This window comes from Sinohyriopsis cumingii, chromosome 1 (genome assembly GCF_028554795.1).
Source record: "Sinohyriopsis cumingii isolate HCF-2022 chromosome 1, ASM2855479v2, whole genome shotgun sequence".
In the NCBI taxonomy this organism is placed as follows: domain Eukaryota; kingdom Metazoa; phylum Mollusca; class Bivalvia; order Unionida; family Unionidae; genus Sinohyriopsis; species Sinohyriopsis cumingii.
This window is the reverse complement of record NC_142961.1, coordinates 190,598,866-190,618,951: the sequence shown is the minus strand read 5'-3', so window position 1 is coordinate 190,618,951 and position 20,086 is coordinate 190,598,866. Positions and strand designations below refer to the sequence as shown.

At 35.2% G+C, this 20,086-nt stretch overlaps 1 protein-coding gene and 1 pseudogene across 2 annotated transcripts; one reads left to right on the top strand and one right to left on the bottom strand.

Annotated features, from left to right (window-relative positions):
- Window positions 1-8,322: 8,322 nt before the first annotated feature.
- LOC149808573 (complement C1q-like protein 4) lies at window positions 8,323-12,576 on the top strand. 2 transcript variants are annotated; one of them, XM_089979389.1, is made up of 2 exons: window positions 8,323-10,112; window positions 10,858-11,935. In XM_089979389.1, the coding sequence occupies exons 1-2, from the start codon at window positions 9,929-9,931 to the stop codon at window positions 10,962-10,964; spliced, it is 291 nt and encodes a 96-aa protein (XP_089835515.1). In that variant the 5' UTR covers window positions 8,323-9,928; the 3' UTR covers window positions 10,965-11,935. The 2 variants fall into 2 exon arrangements, with proteins under 2 accessions (XP_089835515.1, XP_089835506.1); XM_089979380.1 differs by lacking the exon at window positions 10,858-11,935 and adding an exon at window positions 11,942-12,576 and having other exon boundaries at window positions 9,787-10,112.
- Window positions 12,577-15,438: 2,862 nt separating this feature from the next.
- On the bottom strand, window positions 15,439-16,438 carry LOC149808572 (chromatin assembly factor 1 p55 subunit pseudogene; annotated as a pseudogene).
- Window positions 16,439-20,086: the final 3,648 nt, after the last annotated feature.

Sequence of the window (20,086 nt, the reverse complement as noted above, 5' to 3'; positions counted from 1 at the left end):
GTCATTTCTGATTGGAAGGATTCATGGGGATTTAGCTGTTTAGCTGTATAATTGATTTTTACTTTTGGTTGAATAATAAACATTTCACAGTATTTTTTATTCTCATCATCAGTTTTACTCAGAAGATAATTCTTTCATAATATTCTTGTATTATATACGGGTCTATGTTCTTTTTGTGTGCTGAATGCAAGTTTCAATAATAATGATAAATTTCTTCAATAATTTGTATCCTCAGTCGATATTTATGCTCCTTTTATGGTATGTTCTGTTAAAAACATATTTTTTACTATTATCATTTACTCTCTTTCATCGGTGACTTGTCCTCTTTTGTGTGACCAGTAAAACGCCCTGTTCTTATTTGTTCTCTCCTTTCCTTGAACCACTAACTGTTTCATGGGTTTTAAGACTCACGAAGAAAAAGAAAGCCTCAAATAGATCTTAAATGTAAATGAATACAGATCTCATTAAATATCAAAATCTCAGCTAAATATACTAACTGCAAATGAAAAATACAAACATCCTTAGCGAACGCAGGTATGTATTAAACATTACAAAGCTACTTAAAAGTATATTAGACGAAACTGAAAAAATTGTGATTGTTTTTCGTTTCTTCGGTGTGGGGGAGTGCATCATTCTAGTAAAGAAATACAGGCGAACAATATAGAAATGTGTGTGTGTGTCTTTTATAAACTCAGAGTTATACAACTTTTTCATTAAAACGGCACGGTGATTGACGAGTTTACTTTTAATGAAAATTGTATACAAGAGGTATGTCAGAGATACAGCATACATGTTACATTCATTTTTCAATTTATCAGATACAAATATACATACTTTTGTTCAATTCGACTTTAAAACTGATTACGGGAATTTGTATATCAGCTTTGTTCTGTGATCTGAGGTTAGGTTACTTCCTCGTTAATGTTATGTTTTTGATCCCTAGTATAGGTAGCTCTCTCTCTCTTTCTCTCTCTCTCTCTCTCTCTCTCTCTGCGTACCAACGTAGTCTGCTGTTACCAGCTGTATACAATTCTATAAGATATGTGTAATGTATCCCCTCTATTAATGTTTAACAACGTGGTCGACTGACTGACCTGGATGGATCGATTAAAAATAATAGTAACGGTCGATGATTATTTACTATATATTGCAGAAGATTTTAAATGAGTTCTCAGTCAATCAATTTTAAGCTTTATTACAGTACTGGTAAATTATCTAATAGATTTCAAATTTCTAAGCAATATAATTACTAACAGAATAATAAAAACTGCATTGAAACTATACTAGATATTAATCAAAACTGTTGAGGGAAAGGTCGAAAAATACTAAACAATACTCTATCCATAGGGGCTATGATTGATTATCTAGTATATAGAGGTAAGAAAGGAGTCATGCTTCTATCGGATAGAGCATGACTTCATTACTAAAGTATTATAATTGAGCGGCTTTGGCAATAATAAAATAAACTGTAGAAATAAAATGTACAAAAAATATAGTTTCAAAAATAACTATAAATGGGGCGCTTACAGAAGAAATCAAGATTAAAAGATCTGTTTGACAAGGTTGCCCCTGTCGATGATATTGTATGTTATTGCTATAGAAGCACTAAACATTAGTATCAAAACAAGCACCAACATTCAATGGATCAAACTGCCATATCTAAAAGCTGAAGTTAAAACACTACTTCACGCTGACGAATATTCAAACTTCACCAGAGATGGTTCTTCGTTCAAACATCTACATAATGAATTCGTGCAATTTGGGAAAGCCTCTAGTTCAGCTATATAACCCATGAAAAACTGAAATACTAGTAATAGGCAACTCATATATAAATACAGTGACAAGGAGGAAATATGGAAGAGCAATCCAAATAAAATATATAATATTCTAATTAATAAGATATACAATGAAAAACTGCTAACTGAAAATACGTAACAGAGAGTCAAACTGGGAAGTCATATATAAAAAAATGGCGGATACAAGATATACATCCATTTAAAGCAAAATATATATTCAAATGATGTATGGATGACAGGGGAGTTAGCTTTAGAAAGCACATTATAAGAAAATCCTACTTTTGCGGGATCCATACCGACTCTAAAAACCATATCATACTGAGATGCTCAAAAACCGCTGGATTTCATGTTAGGTTGCGCACGTTATGAAAGTCGGATCTGAGGATGTGTTTTCAATGTTGATCTTATTTGTTTGAGAACTAGTTTAGTTTGCAACAACCTCTGGGCTTTTTAGGATGTCGTTTGACACTCTAAGGGCTCATTTGGGATTTGCAAATACAATCCGCCGAAATCAATATTGACTAAAACCCATCTGGTAACTGTAGGAAATATGTGCAAAAGCCTAATGCAGCAGCGTGTCTATGATTCTAAAACAAAATTACTATCCACAAGCACAATCTTAACGGAGACCGTTCTCTTTTGCGTAATAATATTATATAAGAGAAATACAGAGATTATATGTTTAATGCCGAAAGCTTCACCCATTAAAGCGTATAGTGTTTTGAAAGAATTCACAAGCTTAGAGAATGTAGAAATGGTGTTACGACTCTATGGTCACAAGCTAAGTAATAGAAAGAACCAACTGGAAGTTACTTAAATCTTGAAGAACATTCTAAACCCCATCAGCCCATGAGAAATTAATCTAAAGACGTCATTAAGTCGTATTATTAAGATTAAAATTAGAATTATCAGCACATACGTAAGCATCTATTTATAGACCCTCTGTATTTTACGCTGTTAACAGACTCAGGTCACGTAGGGAAAATCTAACTAAAGATTATATACAATTTACAGCCATAATAAAAAAAATTAAAAATTGGATAAAGTCATGTGCCAGGAGTTACCAAAAATATAGATATACATAACAAATGGTGCGTATGTAACGTCAGGGAAAAGATTAAATTACTGTTTCGTCCAAAAGCGTCATACTCATTGGCCAAGGAAGCACAAAAACTGTATGAGTTTTCCATTACGTATTTGGAGCAACATGATAGATTAATCAAATTAGGGATCGTGTTGTAATAAGAGCGATGAACAGTAAGCGAAGAATATAACAAGAAGCGTGTGAAGTCATTGTCAGATCATACACAATAAAACTTTAATTCTCTGACGTTAAGCAAATCCAGCGACGACGACATCAAATTGACCAGTGAAAACAGCAAGGGGCTATCATTTAGATCAATGCTTTTGACATTAATATAGCAATGGGATCCACTCCCCACTTTCCATAAGGTATACGAATTGATTTACAGAAATGAAGCAGTCAATGGGTGAAATTATCCGAAGTTATTTCTAAGTCTAATGAAGCAAATCTCATAGCTGATATATAAAAGCACTCCAAAATATTTCTTATTGTTGAAAGGCTCGGTGATGGGATCGTCTGAGCTGAGATGGGCCACGACCGGCTTGAGAGAAATTTAGTCTAGCTTGCAAGCAAATTTTATGATCCCCGAAAGAACAAGATTTGCAAAAAACTGATTACAAAATACATATTACCATAAAACGTATAGTACGTTGAGAGATTCCCTTAAATTTTAACCTTTAATCTAGATTTTAACCTCCGGATTGAGATACCACTGAATGCACATGTGGAGATAAACGACTGCAATAGTAAAAGACAAACATTTAAATAACAGTGTGTATACATAGAAAGTTCAATGGCATTCGGACGCAATCACTGCAAAGGATTATGCCCTGGAAGACGCAAACTTTGCGGCAGAACATGTCGTTATATATAATGTGAAAACTAATTAAAATCAGATCTCCGCTGCCCTGTGTGAAAATCTGACGAGACGGCTTAAGGGGCGCTCACTGATTAGTATGTACCTTTGAGAGAGTGACGTATGTAAAGTAAAGTTATGTGCATTTAAAACATGCACAGTGAAGAAAATGTTGGCATACCTCTGTGCTACTTTTCATGTAATGTACCTGACATTTCTTTGGAGATTGTACTTTTCGAAATTGTAAATTTCTAAAATAGCTCACTTTTTATCATAATGGGCGGGGCAGGACTTGTTGGCGACTCTGTTCTGTGTGTGTGTGTGGGGGGGAATACAGGCCAATTATTCGATGATTGTGACTTAAATGTTTCAGTCATACATTATTATTTGATGCTTGCGACTTAAATGTTTCAGTCATACAATCAAAATTAAATTATACAATAATAATACCTATGTGCTCTTTGAGGGGAGCTCACTAGTTATTAGGCATTTTTGAGAGAGTGACATATGTAAGGTGAAGTTGTTTGCATTTGAAACATGCACAATGGAGAGAATATTAGCATTCGTCTATGCTACTTTGATGTAATGTAGCTGACATTTCTTTGGATATTGTACTTGTGGAAATTGTACATGATCTAAGCACACTGCTAACTAAAATGACGGCTGTCTTGTGCTAAAAGAATCAGCCTGAATTAGTCTAAAGTACACTATCCTTAGCAGCTATTCAAATGCGGAAAATTAATTTTGCCAGACTAAACAAAACCAGCTTCTGAAAGTGCAGTGAATAAATTACCGAATATATAATATGTAAGAAAAGTGATAGGCTCTTTCTTTACAATTTACTTATGAAGTTCGGGAAGTGCAAATGACTATGTGGAGCTAGCAGTTTTTTGAAAGGTGCACATCTGGAGTAAAGGCCGAGCTATGTACTCTGTAACCCATATTAGACCCATCAATGATACACCAAAATAAAGAGAATGAATGGTTCTCTGAACAATACCTAAAATATGCTAGGTCTTTTTAAAAAATGCAGTAAAATTAGTGAGGAAACCCGGAGGTTTCTTTTCCTTTAAAATTCTAACCATATGCAAAATTCGAAATTGTAGAGCCCCACCTTAAGGGTCATGTTCTGGCGACCTTTGAATGAGCCAACGGAAATGCAGCTTTCAAAAATCAGAAAGTGAATCAGATCGTTCGGTAGACATTCATGCGCTTTATCCATACTGCTTGGTTGATAAATTTAGAGATTATGGCAATAACATATGTTACCAGAACATGACCCTTAAGCGCTCGCTGTCAGATTTTCATCTATTACAGTGAAGATCTGATTTTAATCCGATTGCAATATAGTGACTTACTAATGCGCACGGTGCATGTTGGCCCTGTACTTAACCATGCCTTAAATGTTGTATTAAAGTTAAGTCGCGTAATTGGCTTTGACGAATACGAGGACCTGTCGACGAGTATGATCGCTAGCGACGGAGGCGGAGAAGACTTGCCTACAACATGTGGAATATGTCGCAGACGGAAAACTCAACAATGTCGTAAAAGAAAATGAGAACGAAGTCAATGAAATAATATAAAAATTGAAGCATTTGCATTTTCTGATCTTTTTAAATTAAACATACTAGAAAAATATTTTGTCTGAATAAGCCATTAGATAATTATTTTTCTCGTAAATACATAATGCCGACTGTGAATCAACTTGCGCAATTCGCCCAAGAGCGTGGTAGAAGGATATCAACCGGTATGATAAAGGCAGGTAGAATGGTAGACTTGCAGCGTTAGGACTCGCAAACTGTAATGCCACTTTGTGAAACAGCAGCACTGTTACATATTAACATTCCTTTACGAGCCATGCGAGCCGAAATCGTACGTGCGGTCGCTGGTGAACAAGAACGACGCCTTGTATAAGCTTCTATTTCCGCTGAGGCAGACTCGTATGTTCGTCAACGAGCCCAGATCTCCGAATTCAAGTTGCACAGATGAGTTAATGATTCTGAGGAATACTCGGTAATTATTCTACATGCAGACAGACCAAGCAAAGACTCTGCGAAGCTTCCTTCAAACGTGTGTCAGCCATATCAATATTACGGAACTTAGTGACTTCGCCACTCGCGTGTATATCTGGGTGTAAGATAAACAATAGTCTTGTTGAGGAAATTAGTCTGTCACGTCGTGTCGGTTCCATCCAGAGGTTAAAAAAAAAACACCTGACATCTTCGCGGTACTGGCTGTGTGATCGTGAACGGTGATAACGCAGCCACCAATGATGATAGGGACAATAATTTTTCACCAATCATCGAAATTCTTTATTCTTACACCAGAAAACTTCAGTGATGTACTCTTTGGGCATATGCGGAAGTTCGTATTTCCGGTTCCCTGCACAAACATTTTCGTGGTCGAGCTGTATTTCAGCTTCAAAGATTAGTCTACGGCGGACAGTGATAAACGCGAAAAATGACGACAACCCATTTTTTAATGGGCGATCTTATTCATACTACACCCAACACTATGATAATACAGATCAGCCTCGAAAATACCGACAGTGCTTTGGTGAACTCAAGATTTGCCAAATAGAATTCCCTGTACAGGTTAATGAGACTACAGTGAAAACGTTTGAAGAACACAGGCACGGTAATGTGTTCCCTTGAAAGAAAGTTTTTTTTTTCTCGAAGCGACTAACGCAAAGCGGAAATCCGTGAGCGGATTGATTTGATTTGTTGGTATTGCACAACCCTGAGACGCGGCATCATTATGTGCAGATAAAATATTTTCCTGGAATGGCTTTCTGGCTCAGCAAGCACCATATAAAAAAGCTTCTTTGTCGGTATTGCCTGCAAGCTTGAAAACGTACATCATTCTCGTCCCCAGAAATTGCTAGGGACGCATTTCTGTCAAAAACCAAGGTCGAGATGGAACTGTACACTTGTATTGATCAACGTTTGTTAATCGAACAAGATATCCGCTGTGCAACTTCTTCGTGGAGTCATCGTAACAGTCGCACCAATAATTAACTCCGCCGCCCTAAACAGCCAAGTAGACCTATATGAATGTGCAACAGTGCAGCCAATGCCAGTAGGAGAGTTTACACGAATTGATCCCGTGGATTTTGACATACATAAATATGTACATAAGTATGATACAAATAGCAACCATAGATACTTCTTTAAAGTTGATCTGGAGTATCAAGACCAGCTGCGTAACAGCCACAATAATTATGCGCAGGCCCCGGAAGTGTTGTTGACACCCTACGTGTGGCTGTCACCATATCAATGTTGAAGCGCGGATGATTCCCTACCCACGTTCACAGAATGCGTCCAGCTTGTCCCGAACCTGCTCCAGAACTTAATTATGTGATCCACGTGCGCAGTTTAAAAGTCGCATCTGTGATTTGGGAGAATGTGCTGTGAGTCCATTAGGTGCTCTGATTTTGCCAACGTCTTGGATGGCGCCACATATATAAATGAATACGAGTTTGAGAAAGACTTCTTCAAACTTATGAATAATACTGTTCGGGAATACCATGGAAAATCAAAGAAATGAATTCGCGTCGAACAAGACAATATAATCAAGCCAAGATATGGTGACAACGTCAAAATGCTGTACGGATACAGACTCGTTACTGATTCACATTATCTTGGTTAATCTTATAGATGTAAGTGGATTATATTTTTCGACCCGTTTGCATTAAATCATAAGGCAATTTATATTCTAGGGGTGTGTGCTGCGATTTCCTCTAAAGCTGTTATTTGAACACTGAGACATTTAAACGTCATTTCAAGTTTGCACTTGATTTGCCTTCTTAGACATTTTTTTGCATACTTTATCCCAAAGGAACTTTTCAAAGGCTGTGGTGTTGTTTTGAAGTTGCACAGTATTCGTTTATACAGGAATCTGAGAAAAAAATTAATCTTTCATTATTCATTAGTGTTGCATAGGAAAGTTTCAACCTCGGGAACAGAATTTTGTATTCAACACTCGGCAAAGTCCCGTGTCTGACATAATATTTTCATACCCTACAACGAAGCATATGAACTATTATATCAGCCTTTGCTTTCTGAACCGTCACATCGCTTTTATGAACATCTTTTCAGCAGTCTGTAATTTTTTACCCAGGCAAATTATGAAAGAACCAATGTATTTAGCTTGATTCTTTGCTCTAACGAATAGCTGAGCAACTGAATTTGAGTCATGTTTTATTATGTTACTACTTCTACTACTACTACTTATAATGATACTACTACTACTACTAATACTAATACTACTACTACAACTAATTATAATAATAATTTTAACCACTAACTACTCTCCTACCGCTTACAAGCATTTTTGAAAAGACATTTTTTTGGGGGGGGGGGGGCGGCAAAAGCCTTTTGACGTTCGGGTTGAATTAATTAACAGTCCCGGAACCGTTCCTCAGCAAGTAGCATGTTATTAAATTCTGCTTGATATTTGTATATTAAATGATACTACCACCCCACCCTTTAGTCACACTCCATCAAACCCCATTCCCAGATTAATTTATTTTGATGCGTAAAGACCATTATGTTCCGCATACTGCAATGAAAGAACAATTCCTCTATTAGTGAAGATTCTAAAGTACTATTTCATGTATAATTGTATAAAACAACTTCCTAAAGTCTATGCAGATAAATATCTAAATAAATCAATAAAAATATCAAGTAAATAAATAAAATTATAAAAGTCTTGTGCGAGACTACAAGCTAGCGATTAACAATTCCTTCCTCAGTCAATGTCACATTAAATGCAAAGTATTTCAGACCTCTTACTCGGTAAAACCTTACGTACATTGGACATTTCGAACTTTGTGTTTCTGTTGGAAAACACCTTGAAATATACTTGTCTTGGAATGCCGAATCGTTGCGTTCTTTCTCAAGAAACTGCAACAACATAAACTATTTAATCCATACCTTTGTCAAAATCTTTACTGATCTCAAGGAACGTTAAACACGCGATTTCATTCGAATCAAGAGTAAAATATATTTTGTTATAAAGTTTAATTAGTTCACGAGCTATTGAAAGGCTTAGAAGAAATCCAGATTGATAGTTATATCTCAAACCATTTTCATGCGGGAAAGTTCGTTCATGTCTGAATATAATTCTTTGGAAAACCTTGAACACACATAAGATAGATTGGTCTATAATTAGACTATTGCGTTTTGTCTCCTTTCTTATAAATCTGCTTGGCATGAGTAACGTTCAAGACCGGTTCAATTAATTTATGTATTAAATTTTGCAAAGCCACTGATATTTCTTCAACTATACTTTTTAGTAGTGTATGACAAATCATATTGGGCCGAGTTTTTCTGTTTAGGTCAAGACTAGTTATTACATTTGTAAATTTTGGTTATATATAATGATGATAAAATTAATGGTTTTATTTTTAACTTCACAAAGGCTGTCACTATTTAGCAGTGTTTATTATTTCTTTGTCAGTTATGTTTTAAAATACTGCTTCATTATGAGTTAGAAAGGGTCCCTTTACCTTTATCACCCTTCATATATACATAAATTGCTAAAAATGACATGTATGACTTAGGCAACAACAACTGGGCTTCATGACTGTGAACTATGGTTCCACGAGACAATAAAAAATAAACGAGAAAGAAGGAAAGATACACACACTGTTCCTTGAAAATGTTCTTTTAGACCTAACTTTCTAAAAGTAACATGCCTTCACCATAAATCAATTTAAAACACGCTCAGGATGCTGAAATTGTATAAAAGCTAAAGGACAAACACTCACCATAGACCCCCCTCCCCCCCCCCCAAATTTTCTTTCAGGATCAATTAAAACTATTTTCAGGCATCTAAAGATGTCTTCTGATTAAGTTTGACATCAAAACACAACCCAAACCTCACCATACAATTTCTCTAGAAAGACCCCAGTAATTTCCAATTGCATGTTGCTATCATATATCTAATCTCGACTATTATATTCTGAATTCAAGGTCAGGCTGTATTATTTTTATCTTTTACTTCAGTCGCTATCAATAACACTTAGATGAGCATCCACATAGGAAATTAACTTAACGTGTTCTAATTCGATAAAAGGCGGTGTTAACAGATTGATGTGATTGGAGGAATAAACAAGAAAAAGAGAAACCCGTCGATTGCGATATCATTTCTCTCCTCGATTATTGCAACATATTCATCTAGTTAGCAACGATGAACTTCCCACTTATCTTTGTCCTCCTGCCGGTCATTTTTAGTGTCGGTGAAGATAGTCCGCCTGAGAATTTGTCTTGGGTCTTAGAGTTAGCCCGTGAAGTTGGAAACATGAAAGCAACGCTGGGTGAACAGGCAACAACACTGAATAAGCAGGCAGTGGAGATCCAAAACCTCAAGAATGGTCAGTTGTGCCCTTTCTTTCTGATTTATTCATTAGAATATTGACACTGCATTTATGTTTTAAAAAATAAAACAACATCAAGTTAATAATTCTTCACATGATGTTAATTGCTGTAAAATTTTGATGCCATTACTATCATTTTAACTCTCTATTAGAAAGCAAAATGTTGAATTTTTCAGTTTGATAATCATGCAAATTTTGTAAATTCAATGCGTTCTTTGTACATATTGTTTGTCCCTATTGTGTACCACCGCTGAGAAAGATTCAATAAGAGCCGAACTTCAGAAACAGCAAACTGCGTAGGAATCCGTTTGTGCTGAATTCTTTGCAATTGTTGTCATTTTATTGATTTAAATATTGTGTGTCATTTGTTTGTTGCTGGCTCTTCTCTGCACACTTCAATGTGAATATGTAAGAACATATAAGAATATTGGAAGAAACTAACAAATAATGAACTCGAACTCTGACCTATACTCGGAACCATTTTTTCTGAAACCGCATAAATACACAAGTCATCACGCAGGTATGAACATGCTTCTCTTATAATGAAGATAAAAGGAGGATAAATATATATCTGAGAATTTACTAATCTGTCGTGAAGAAAGCCCAACATACTAAATTATATATTTATTGCTACCTGTCAGTCACCTTCGACGTATTGAAAATTTAAATATTTCTTCATAAAATTATTTGATATCGTTATTTATTTATTTATTTATAAGATTTAATATATTTATCTCATTAGAGCGTCCGCTTTGGATGCGGGATGTCGTGGCTTCGAATCCCGGGGGAGTCATACCAAAGACTTTCACAAATGGTACTAACAGCTACTCGCTTGGCGCTCAGCATTAAGAGGTTACTATTACGACTGGTCGGCCTGGTGTCAGGATAATGTGACTGGGTGGGACATCATGCTTCATGTCTGCGGCATGTTATCACAATGAGAGACATCGTAATAAACTGCCGCACTGCAGACATTGTAGCGATATGATTGACAAATTGTTATTAAGCTACATTAGAAGTCCTAATCACACACATTATCATTAGAACTTGTATTTATTCTATATGAGGGCACTCCATGTCCGAATATGATGTTATCATGTTCGTGATTTGGATCTATAGAATCGAAATTAAAAGAATGGCTTAAAGACGTTTATACAAGGGCTAATAAAACGAGATAGTATATATGAATTTGATAGGAAACCTATATCTTTGTTTGATTTGGATAGCATGGTAATATCAAATTTCAGAGATTGTGATTAACTGTATATATTTTTATAATCACTGGACACAAGGAACTGTTACTAATGTTGGCTTCAAATACTTAAACATTTCTCATTTCCATCGTACGTATTGAATAAAACATACTTTGCTTGAAACAATAACCATTTCAAAATAATAATAAAATAAAATACATAAAGAAAATTTTATTTAAACAAAAATACGCGCAAACCAGCCTCACAGAAAAGAAACGACTACATATATTATAGGTCTTAACATCCTATATTTACCATCAGATTAAGACTAACTGATACTTAGCATCAGCTGATTGTAACTTTAGATGCTAACTGCCGGGTATAACGCGCACATAAAATAGGGGTAGAAATTCACTGTGAATTTAACATTAAGTTCAGTAGAGAAATGTCTTATCACAAGACCTTAGAAGTTTGTATCACAAAATGAACATTTGGACGCATGAAAAATTTTAAAGTTTCATTTAGACTTAAAAAATTAAACATTTCTTGCTTTAATTGATACTGAAAGCCCTATGCATCCATGTATGCGTGAATGTTCTCTTACTCAATATATGTTTAAAATATTCATTGCAGATTTACAACGATGCACCAGAGCAACACCCGCATTTATGACCTTTATGTCAGACACGAATGTGGTTTTCCCAATGGGTCAGAATATAGTATTCACAGACGTACGCCTCAATGTTGGCTACCATTACAATTCAAGTACCGGTGTTTTCCAAGCACCCAAGTCCGGAACGTATCACTTTGCCCTGACCTTAGCAAATAATAACGTAAGAGGAACTCTCTACAATGCGTTTATTGTAGCAGGTGATGGCAACAAAGTTCTAGGCTATGTATACCAAAGCGATAATTGGGAGAGTTGGCAGGAGAGGACTGTCTCTGTGCTGGCCCATTTGGATGCTGGAGAAAACGTCTGGATCAAGTGCCGTGCAGATCCGTGTTCAATTGCCCATACAATCCATTCATGTTTTTCTGGGTTCCTGGTGGACGGTAGATAGCTGTTGTTTTGATTTATCTTTTCTTGTTGAAATAAGTGCACACTCAAAACGTTCATTTTGGTCGAAGACCCCATACAAGGTTTCCATTGAACAATGTGTGTTTGTAGTTATGTATATTTATAACCGCTTACCATTTAGACAAGCTTAACAAACCTATAGGATGAAAAAATATAATATCTTTTATCTTGAATATATTGTCAGCTTTTACGAGTTTTTCTGTTTTCATTTAACCCATTTAAAAGGAATTATAATTATTTTTAGTGACATATAGTGTTATCATATTTATATACTTGTAGAAGAAGGACAGGATATAAATATCCGCGTTCCTCTTGATCATTTCTGTAACTTTTCTTCAGTGCTATAAGGTTCTCAAGATAACTCTGAAAGAGGTATCAATTATAATTCTGGAAGGGTAAACCCAGATAGTGTTGTTGTTGCTCTTGTTGTTGTAGGGTTTAACGCCATTTTCCAACACAATATAAGCTAAACATGGCGGCCAGTATGAATGGTGGAGGAAGAATTCGGGAAAACCCCGGAAAGAACCACCGACCAACGAGAAGCTACTAGAAAGCTTTCTCACATACCCACATTGGCCGAATCCGAGACTCGAACCCAAGCAGACAGAGGTGAAATGGCAGTGATCCGCAACGTTGAGCGCGTCAGACCCCCCCCCCCTCCTTAGATAGTGTAATGAGCTATCAACGAAAACATATTAGGTAAATATATATCGGATGCAGGACTTCCTTTTCCATTAAAAGTACACTTTCTCCTGGAGTCAAGTGATATACTTATAACAACCTGTCTTAACATGACAAACAATACAGTCGTTCTAGTTTCTTTAGCGTTGTAGTGGACAAAATTTATAGTAGGCAGTCATCAACATTTAAGGGCTGAAAAAGGAACTAACGAGAAAAAGTCCTTCACATGCACTCATATTTGTATTAAAATGGATTGAATAATTTTAAAGTCTGTCTATTTGTTCCCTATTTCTTTTGTGCAAAATAACTTAAGTTCTCTGCCACTTACTTTTACAACACTTTGTCAGTAGACTGCATTTGGGGAAAGGATGGATCCCATTGACTGTGGAGTCAAAAGACGATTGGTAAAGGTCATTTGATTAAGAAAAATGGTTTCGACACAAGAACATTAATTATACATAACAGATCTGGATTAAACTTGCGAATGATTTGCATTTGGGATAACGAAGAAGTCCATTAATGTGGAGCCTAAAGGTCAAAGATGAAGGTCACTCTCATGCAAGAAAATTTTTGTGGCTCAATATGGATAGTTGCTTGGTTTAGTGGTAGTTTTAACACAGTATAGATTATATCACGGCAATGAAATGGGACCGAAGAACATTTCCAAAGGATGCACTGAAGCAAGCGGCCCAGGTTGACCTGGGTTTGTATTACTAGCCTTGCGGTCTACCAGCATAATCTGCTATGGCTAACCGTTAGTTATGCGTCAGAGACTTTGACCAAACTGAAAGAATGGCTTACGCTTGGGGTAAAGAAGAAGCCTATTGATTTTAGGATCAAAGTGACCAAGATTAAAATCACTGATACTGAATGATGAAAATGATTTCGGCAAAATGTCTTTAGTTCTACATCACAGACGTGGAGTAAGGTAGTATCCAATTTAGTTTGGATGAAATAGTTCAAGGATAAGATTAGTTGCTGAATAAAATGAAAAATATTTTCTGCACAAAATTTTCGTTCTTGACCCGTTGATTAATAATCTCCACAGTCAAGCACGCGCTACATGTGATTACGGGAACAGAAGACTCTTAGATAAAGTGTAATCATAAACCATTTGGAACTGTCACATTATTCCGTTGTCCAGTACCTATCACTTTGATGATTATACTTCTGATATGAATGTGAGGTTATTTGCGTACCGCTATTGATGAAATGTTTAATTTGATATTCCAATAAACTGACCACATAAATTTTTGCACGAAGTTTAAAAGTAGAGATGGTCGCAATTCTTATCTTCATTACTGTCGTGTTTTCCAAAGCTTTACTTAAACTCATCATCAGGATATTGAAAATCCAAAGTGATCTTTTGTATCTATAGGTCAAAGACCAATGTCAGTGAATGCGTCAGTGAGGGTTGGGTGAAATTCTCTCCTTCATTCCTATATAGCAAAATGAGTAACGAAAACAACCATCCATTGTGTTATGCTTAAATTTCTTGTGTGTTGTATTAGAGTGTCGAAGTTTGCAGAACTCTAATACATCTATTTGTAAATGTAGTGTGATTGAAGATATGAGAATGCATATACATAGAGACACGCATACATCAAATGATACACGTACAACACTCTATACCACTATTTGAGAGCCATAAAAGTGTTCCACATTGAACGTTAGGCGGTGATAACAAAAACATCATAGAATGAACTATCATTTCAGCTTTTGAATAGTTCTTTTTCAGTACATCGTTCAATCAAAACTTGCATAATGGGTGTATGTAAATAAAAGATTCTGCTGTACTTGTAGTGACTCAACTTAACACACCACCCATTTCAAGTAACATTATTTGCTGAAAAAAGAGAAGGTTGGTTATTTTAGGCAAAACAAACTAACCCATCTTGAAGTCAAACCCTTACTGAAAATACAATAATGGATCAGTTAAACACTTATTAAAATATAACTTACCTGTGATTGTTACCATATCAAACTTTGTATGAATTAAAGAGTAGGCAAATCATTTGTAATTCCAAATATACAGTTTGTTTTAGATCTGAGAAAGCTTCGACTGTTGAAAAGTATTATTAATTTTACAGGTACCTTTACATTGCCTACTTTGAGCACTAGTATGATTAGTTCAGTTTGGCCTAACCTTGCTTTATCTGATACGGTTTTCTCCCACAAAATATTCTCGAAATAGACGCGTTGGAGTGGCGGTTACGGTAGCATAGCATCATTATCTGAAATTCTACACTAGCCTCGTAATTCGCATCAACAAGTCCCACCGAGCGCTAGTGCTTGACCAGAGCCCAAGATGGCACTCACATCAAAAAGCATTCGCTCTTTGAGCCAATTCCACGAACAGATTCGAGAATGACTACTTTAATCCGCTGAGTAATTTTGTCGTCGGCAACGTCACATGGAAAACCAGAAGAGATTTCATATTTATGTGCTTCAACGAGTGCATCTTCAATTTCAAATTCCTTAGATCCCACAGTGCAACAGTCTTATCAGTAGATCCAGTTGCCAGAATAAACTCGTTATAAGGATTAAAGGCCAGGCAGTTGACCTCAGCAGCGTGGGCATCAACTTTGCGACTTGGTTTGTTAGTCTTTCTCCAGCGGGTGTCCCAGATCATAAGTTTCTTGTCATCGGCTACAGATCCAAACAAACTTATGTGTAAGGGATGCCATGCCACGTCGTTTACATTTGATGTATGCCCTGTAAAAGTAGTAAATGCATCAGTAACTCTTCCGTTTTTAGGCTTGATATTGATATCCCATAAACAAATGGTGTTTTCGTCTGAAGAGCTAAATAGATGGCCATTTAGACTTGGGTTCCAAGATAGACCATATCCTTCTTTCTGGTGGCCTTTCAATGTCAGTTCTGGAATACATTTTCCGCTGGATCGAGCATTGTGTAATCAAATACCAGGACATCCTTGGAAGACGTCTTAGTTGCAATGATGCAAGGATTTTGTGGCATGTAGCAAGGCCATGTTCACCTCGCCTTTGTGATTGATTTTAATATCTGTCTCATACTTTCAACAAAATGAAACAAAACCAGCAAATACTCCATTCTCCTTGTCGTAATGGAACACGTTGAACTTAGCGCTATCATTGGGCAGCAGTACAGCAGTTATCACCAAGTGGTTTTGCTCATTGAAAGTAGTGTGTGTACCCAGTATCAGTCTGTGCAAAGAGTAGTTTTTTTCCCTCTGGCCTTGTGATATCGGGCAACCACTGTGATGTGAGACTTGGCCATTCCATGGTATGTGTCATGACTAATTCACAGAGTAAATGTCTGTGTTCTTCCCACATCTTGTACTCCTCACTGATTAATTTCTCATCATCACGAGAACGTTCTTTGTCCGCCATGGTTACAAACGAGACAAATTCACATCGGTATGGCAAATCTAAAGAACCATAATTACTAGAAAATCAACACAAGACTAAAATGAAAATGCCTTTTATATTATTTCTGGCTACTCAGGTGCTTATTCATTATTTGGTAAAGAAACTAATTAGACATCAAACTGACCAATAGTTCATCAGTTTATTGAAGGATTAGTAGTTTTGCAGTCTTGCAACTGCCAAAAGTAGCAATTACACCCCAATTGTTCAACATCCGGCATGAGTTGATTTTCTCGATGTGTTTTGAATCTTAACCACTTAAATAAATAAATAAATAAATAACAAAATGATAAGGACGATCATAAACCAGACAATTAAATCAAATACAAAATATTAATATTGGAACAATTTTCATATTGAAGAAAAATGAAACTAATAATAATAATAATAATAATAATATTTCGACATTTAAATAATATTAATAACTAACTGTGGTTTGGAAATATCTTTTAAATCTGACATTCGATTAAAAAATATCCTGGATAAAAGGTATTTTATTCAACTACTGTCGACGATGCAATGCCTTTACAGGCTGCAGAATGAATGAATGAATGAATGAGTGAATGAATCAATGAATGAACAATAATAGATGAAATATTTCAAATGTTAAATAAAGAACTAGAATAGAAAGCGTCATTTATTTCTCTGTGCTTCTGAACTATCTCAATTGAAAGACAGTTCCCAGAAATCTGAAACTTTAGCCGATCTTCACAAATAACATAACATCGCCTCATGTTCTTGATATTTTCTCAAATGTTTACGGCATTAAATTTTCGGAAAATATTGGAAATAACTTGCTATAATCTTTCACTCAGTCGAGTGTTGATGGATTTTGCTTTTAGTGTGGATACCTCTGTGCCCTCTAGGTCATTGAGGTGATCGCCTTTTGCTAGCTAAGTTGCAATGAAACTGTAACGGTCACTCCACTCCCCTGTTCTGTATATGTGACTTATTCCTGAAAAAGTACAAGAGAAATCCGATCTATAAAAATTTAACTGATGTAGTTTTACACAAGTTCTTCTTTTTGACAGGGACTTGTTTGTATTCTCGTTGCCAGGTTTGCATTCGTTCCATCCTAAAGCCAAAATTATATTTCGAAATTTTCTTGTACTCCCTTTCTAAGGCATCACACTGTAATCCCAGTGTCCCTACCCTTTATATAAATTAATTTTTGATCCTTACCAGGGATCGATATACGTTTGTTTGTCCTATTCATGTATGTAAGATAATCGTGGTGTATGTAATGTTTTAGTTTCTTTTTATTATTATTTTGCTGCTATTGGTTTTCATTGTTTTGTGCTAATTGCCCCTTTCTATATTTGTCATGAAAGTCCTGTTTGGATCAAATCTGTTGCAAGCCTCTTTAATTGTTTTCTCCTCACATAATTATTCTATATGAGAGAGACAGAGAAAAAGTTATCTCGGAATTTTAAGATTTCACAATAGGAGGATGGGTGAGAGTGAAATATTCATAGCTTATAACGGTTGGGGTTGTTCAAACCACATATCAGGATAATTCAGAAGGGAAAAGAGAATAAAAGTCTGGGAACTCAAAAGAAATTAAAGAAAACAAGATTTGCGAATGTTGCTTCATGTACTGCGTGTATATTTATTGTCTTTTTCACTGGCATTTGTTACTATTTGTATCTGTCCCGCTTTTCTAATGCGATAGTTTTGCGTTAGTGTGCAAGTATGATTTTTCCATTATGGGATGGTGGTGTATTGACGAACTATCCCCTAATGGGATTGATAGACCTACATGTTTGCTCAAAGTGGCTGCACATCATTTCCCTCTCATATCAGGCAATCATCTTCATTCCCAAAAGTCTGTCCCTCTTTCTCTCTCTCTCTCTCTCTCTCTCTCTCTCTCTCTCTCTCTCTATATATATATATATATATAGTCAGTTTTTTGTTGTTATTGTAATTTAATTTTGTTTACTAGGAATTCGATATTTTTTAGAAAATTCAGTTGAACTGAATCTTTTCATAAGAACCTAATAATAGAAACACTGTTTCTGATTTTGACTTAGCTCCCGATCTTGATTCAGAAATCGCTGAGACAAGTAAACCACTTTTGAAATTATTTTATTATCGAAGTAAAATGAATGGTTTTTATCATGGTCATACTGGGAGTACGTACTTTTTATATGTAAACAGCCTCTATTTCGCAAATCTGGGTTTTCCAAATTGTGCAGTATTCACGTTTGTATACCGATGTCGAGAGAAATATTTCTCAGTTGGGCTTCTAAACAATTTGACGTAAAGATGTTCATTTTGTTGTGACAGTTCGGAGTTATAATTTTTATTTAAATTATTTGGATTCTAAAAGATTAATTCTTTTTCCTGGAACTATTTGAGAGCTCATACAGAATTATTGGACAAAGACATTTATTTAAATTTTATTCGGAAATTCAAACACGGGAATATTATTGTCTGTGGAGTTAAAAAAAGAACTGTAGACGATGCAGCACCATAAAATCTACATTATACGTCATCGCCTTCCATTTTGGATTTTTCGTCGGGACTCGATATTGAATTCGTTAGAACATTTCATTACTAGGACTTCTAAAATTTAATTCGTGGATTGATCTTGGATTAGTTTTGGATTTGATTTTTAAGACAGTAAGTTCTTTTTTTTTCTTCAATTTGACGGTGTTTTTCAAGGGAAATAAGCTATTTGTTAAATTTTTTAACGCTTGTTGTTTTCACTCTTTCTTTTGTTACTGTTTGTTATACTCTAAACACGTAGCATAAGAATATATATGTGTGTGTGTGTGTGTGTGTGTGTATGTTTGTGTGTGTGTGTGTTTGTGTGTGTGTGTGTGTGTGTTAACGTCCACATATATAATCGCCTAAACAAATTCGTATAGCTAAACTAGACTATTAATTTTTTCTTATATTCTTTTTGAAGTTACAGTATGTATATCAATTACGAAAAGAACTTACTTTCCGAAATTATGAGTTCTGTAATCCTCTTCACGACATATAATTATTGTCATATTCAGCAACAAAATCTTAAATTATTTCATTTTAATCATTACAATCTTCTCCAATTTGTATCTATAATTGTTATTATGATGTTTGTCAGATCTCAATGTATATTCATCCTTTTCTTATGTAATTAAGTTACTATACGTTATGGTCTGATATATATATATATATATATATATATATATATATATATATATATATATATATATATATATATATATATATATATATATATATATATATATATATAACTTAGTTAATTTTTATTTAGCTGTATATTATTATTATTATTATTATTATTATTATTATTAATTTTAGTTAAAAACATATTTTTTACTATTATCATTTACTCTTATCGGTGACTTGCCCTCTTTTGTATGACCAGTAAAACGCCCTGTTCTTGTTTATTCTTTCCTTTCCTGAAACCACTTACTTTTTCATTGCTTTGCCTCCCGTCTAGTGTCGTCATTATGTTCTGTTATTCTTTTTCATTCTTTGTCCATTTGTTTCTTCTAATCATTGTGAAATTTTCCAAATTGTTTACATAATTTTGTAATTTTACTCCCTTTCTTTGTCCCGAATCATCTACCATGCTTGTGCTGACTTGTACTTCTTGATGTA

Excerpts from the sequence above, each read along its gene's own strand:
- LOC149808573 (XM_089979380.1), top strand. The coding sequence starts at position 9,929 with ATGAACTTCCCACTTATCTTTGTCCTCCTGCCGGTCATTTTTAGTGTC. Across the intron at positions 10,113-11,941 it reads GATCCAAAACCTCAAGAATG|ATTTACAACGATGCACCAGA; the intron begins GTCAGTTGTGCC and ends TATTCATTGCAG.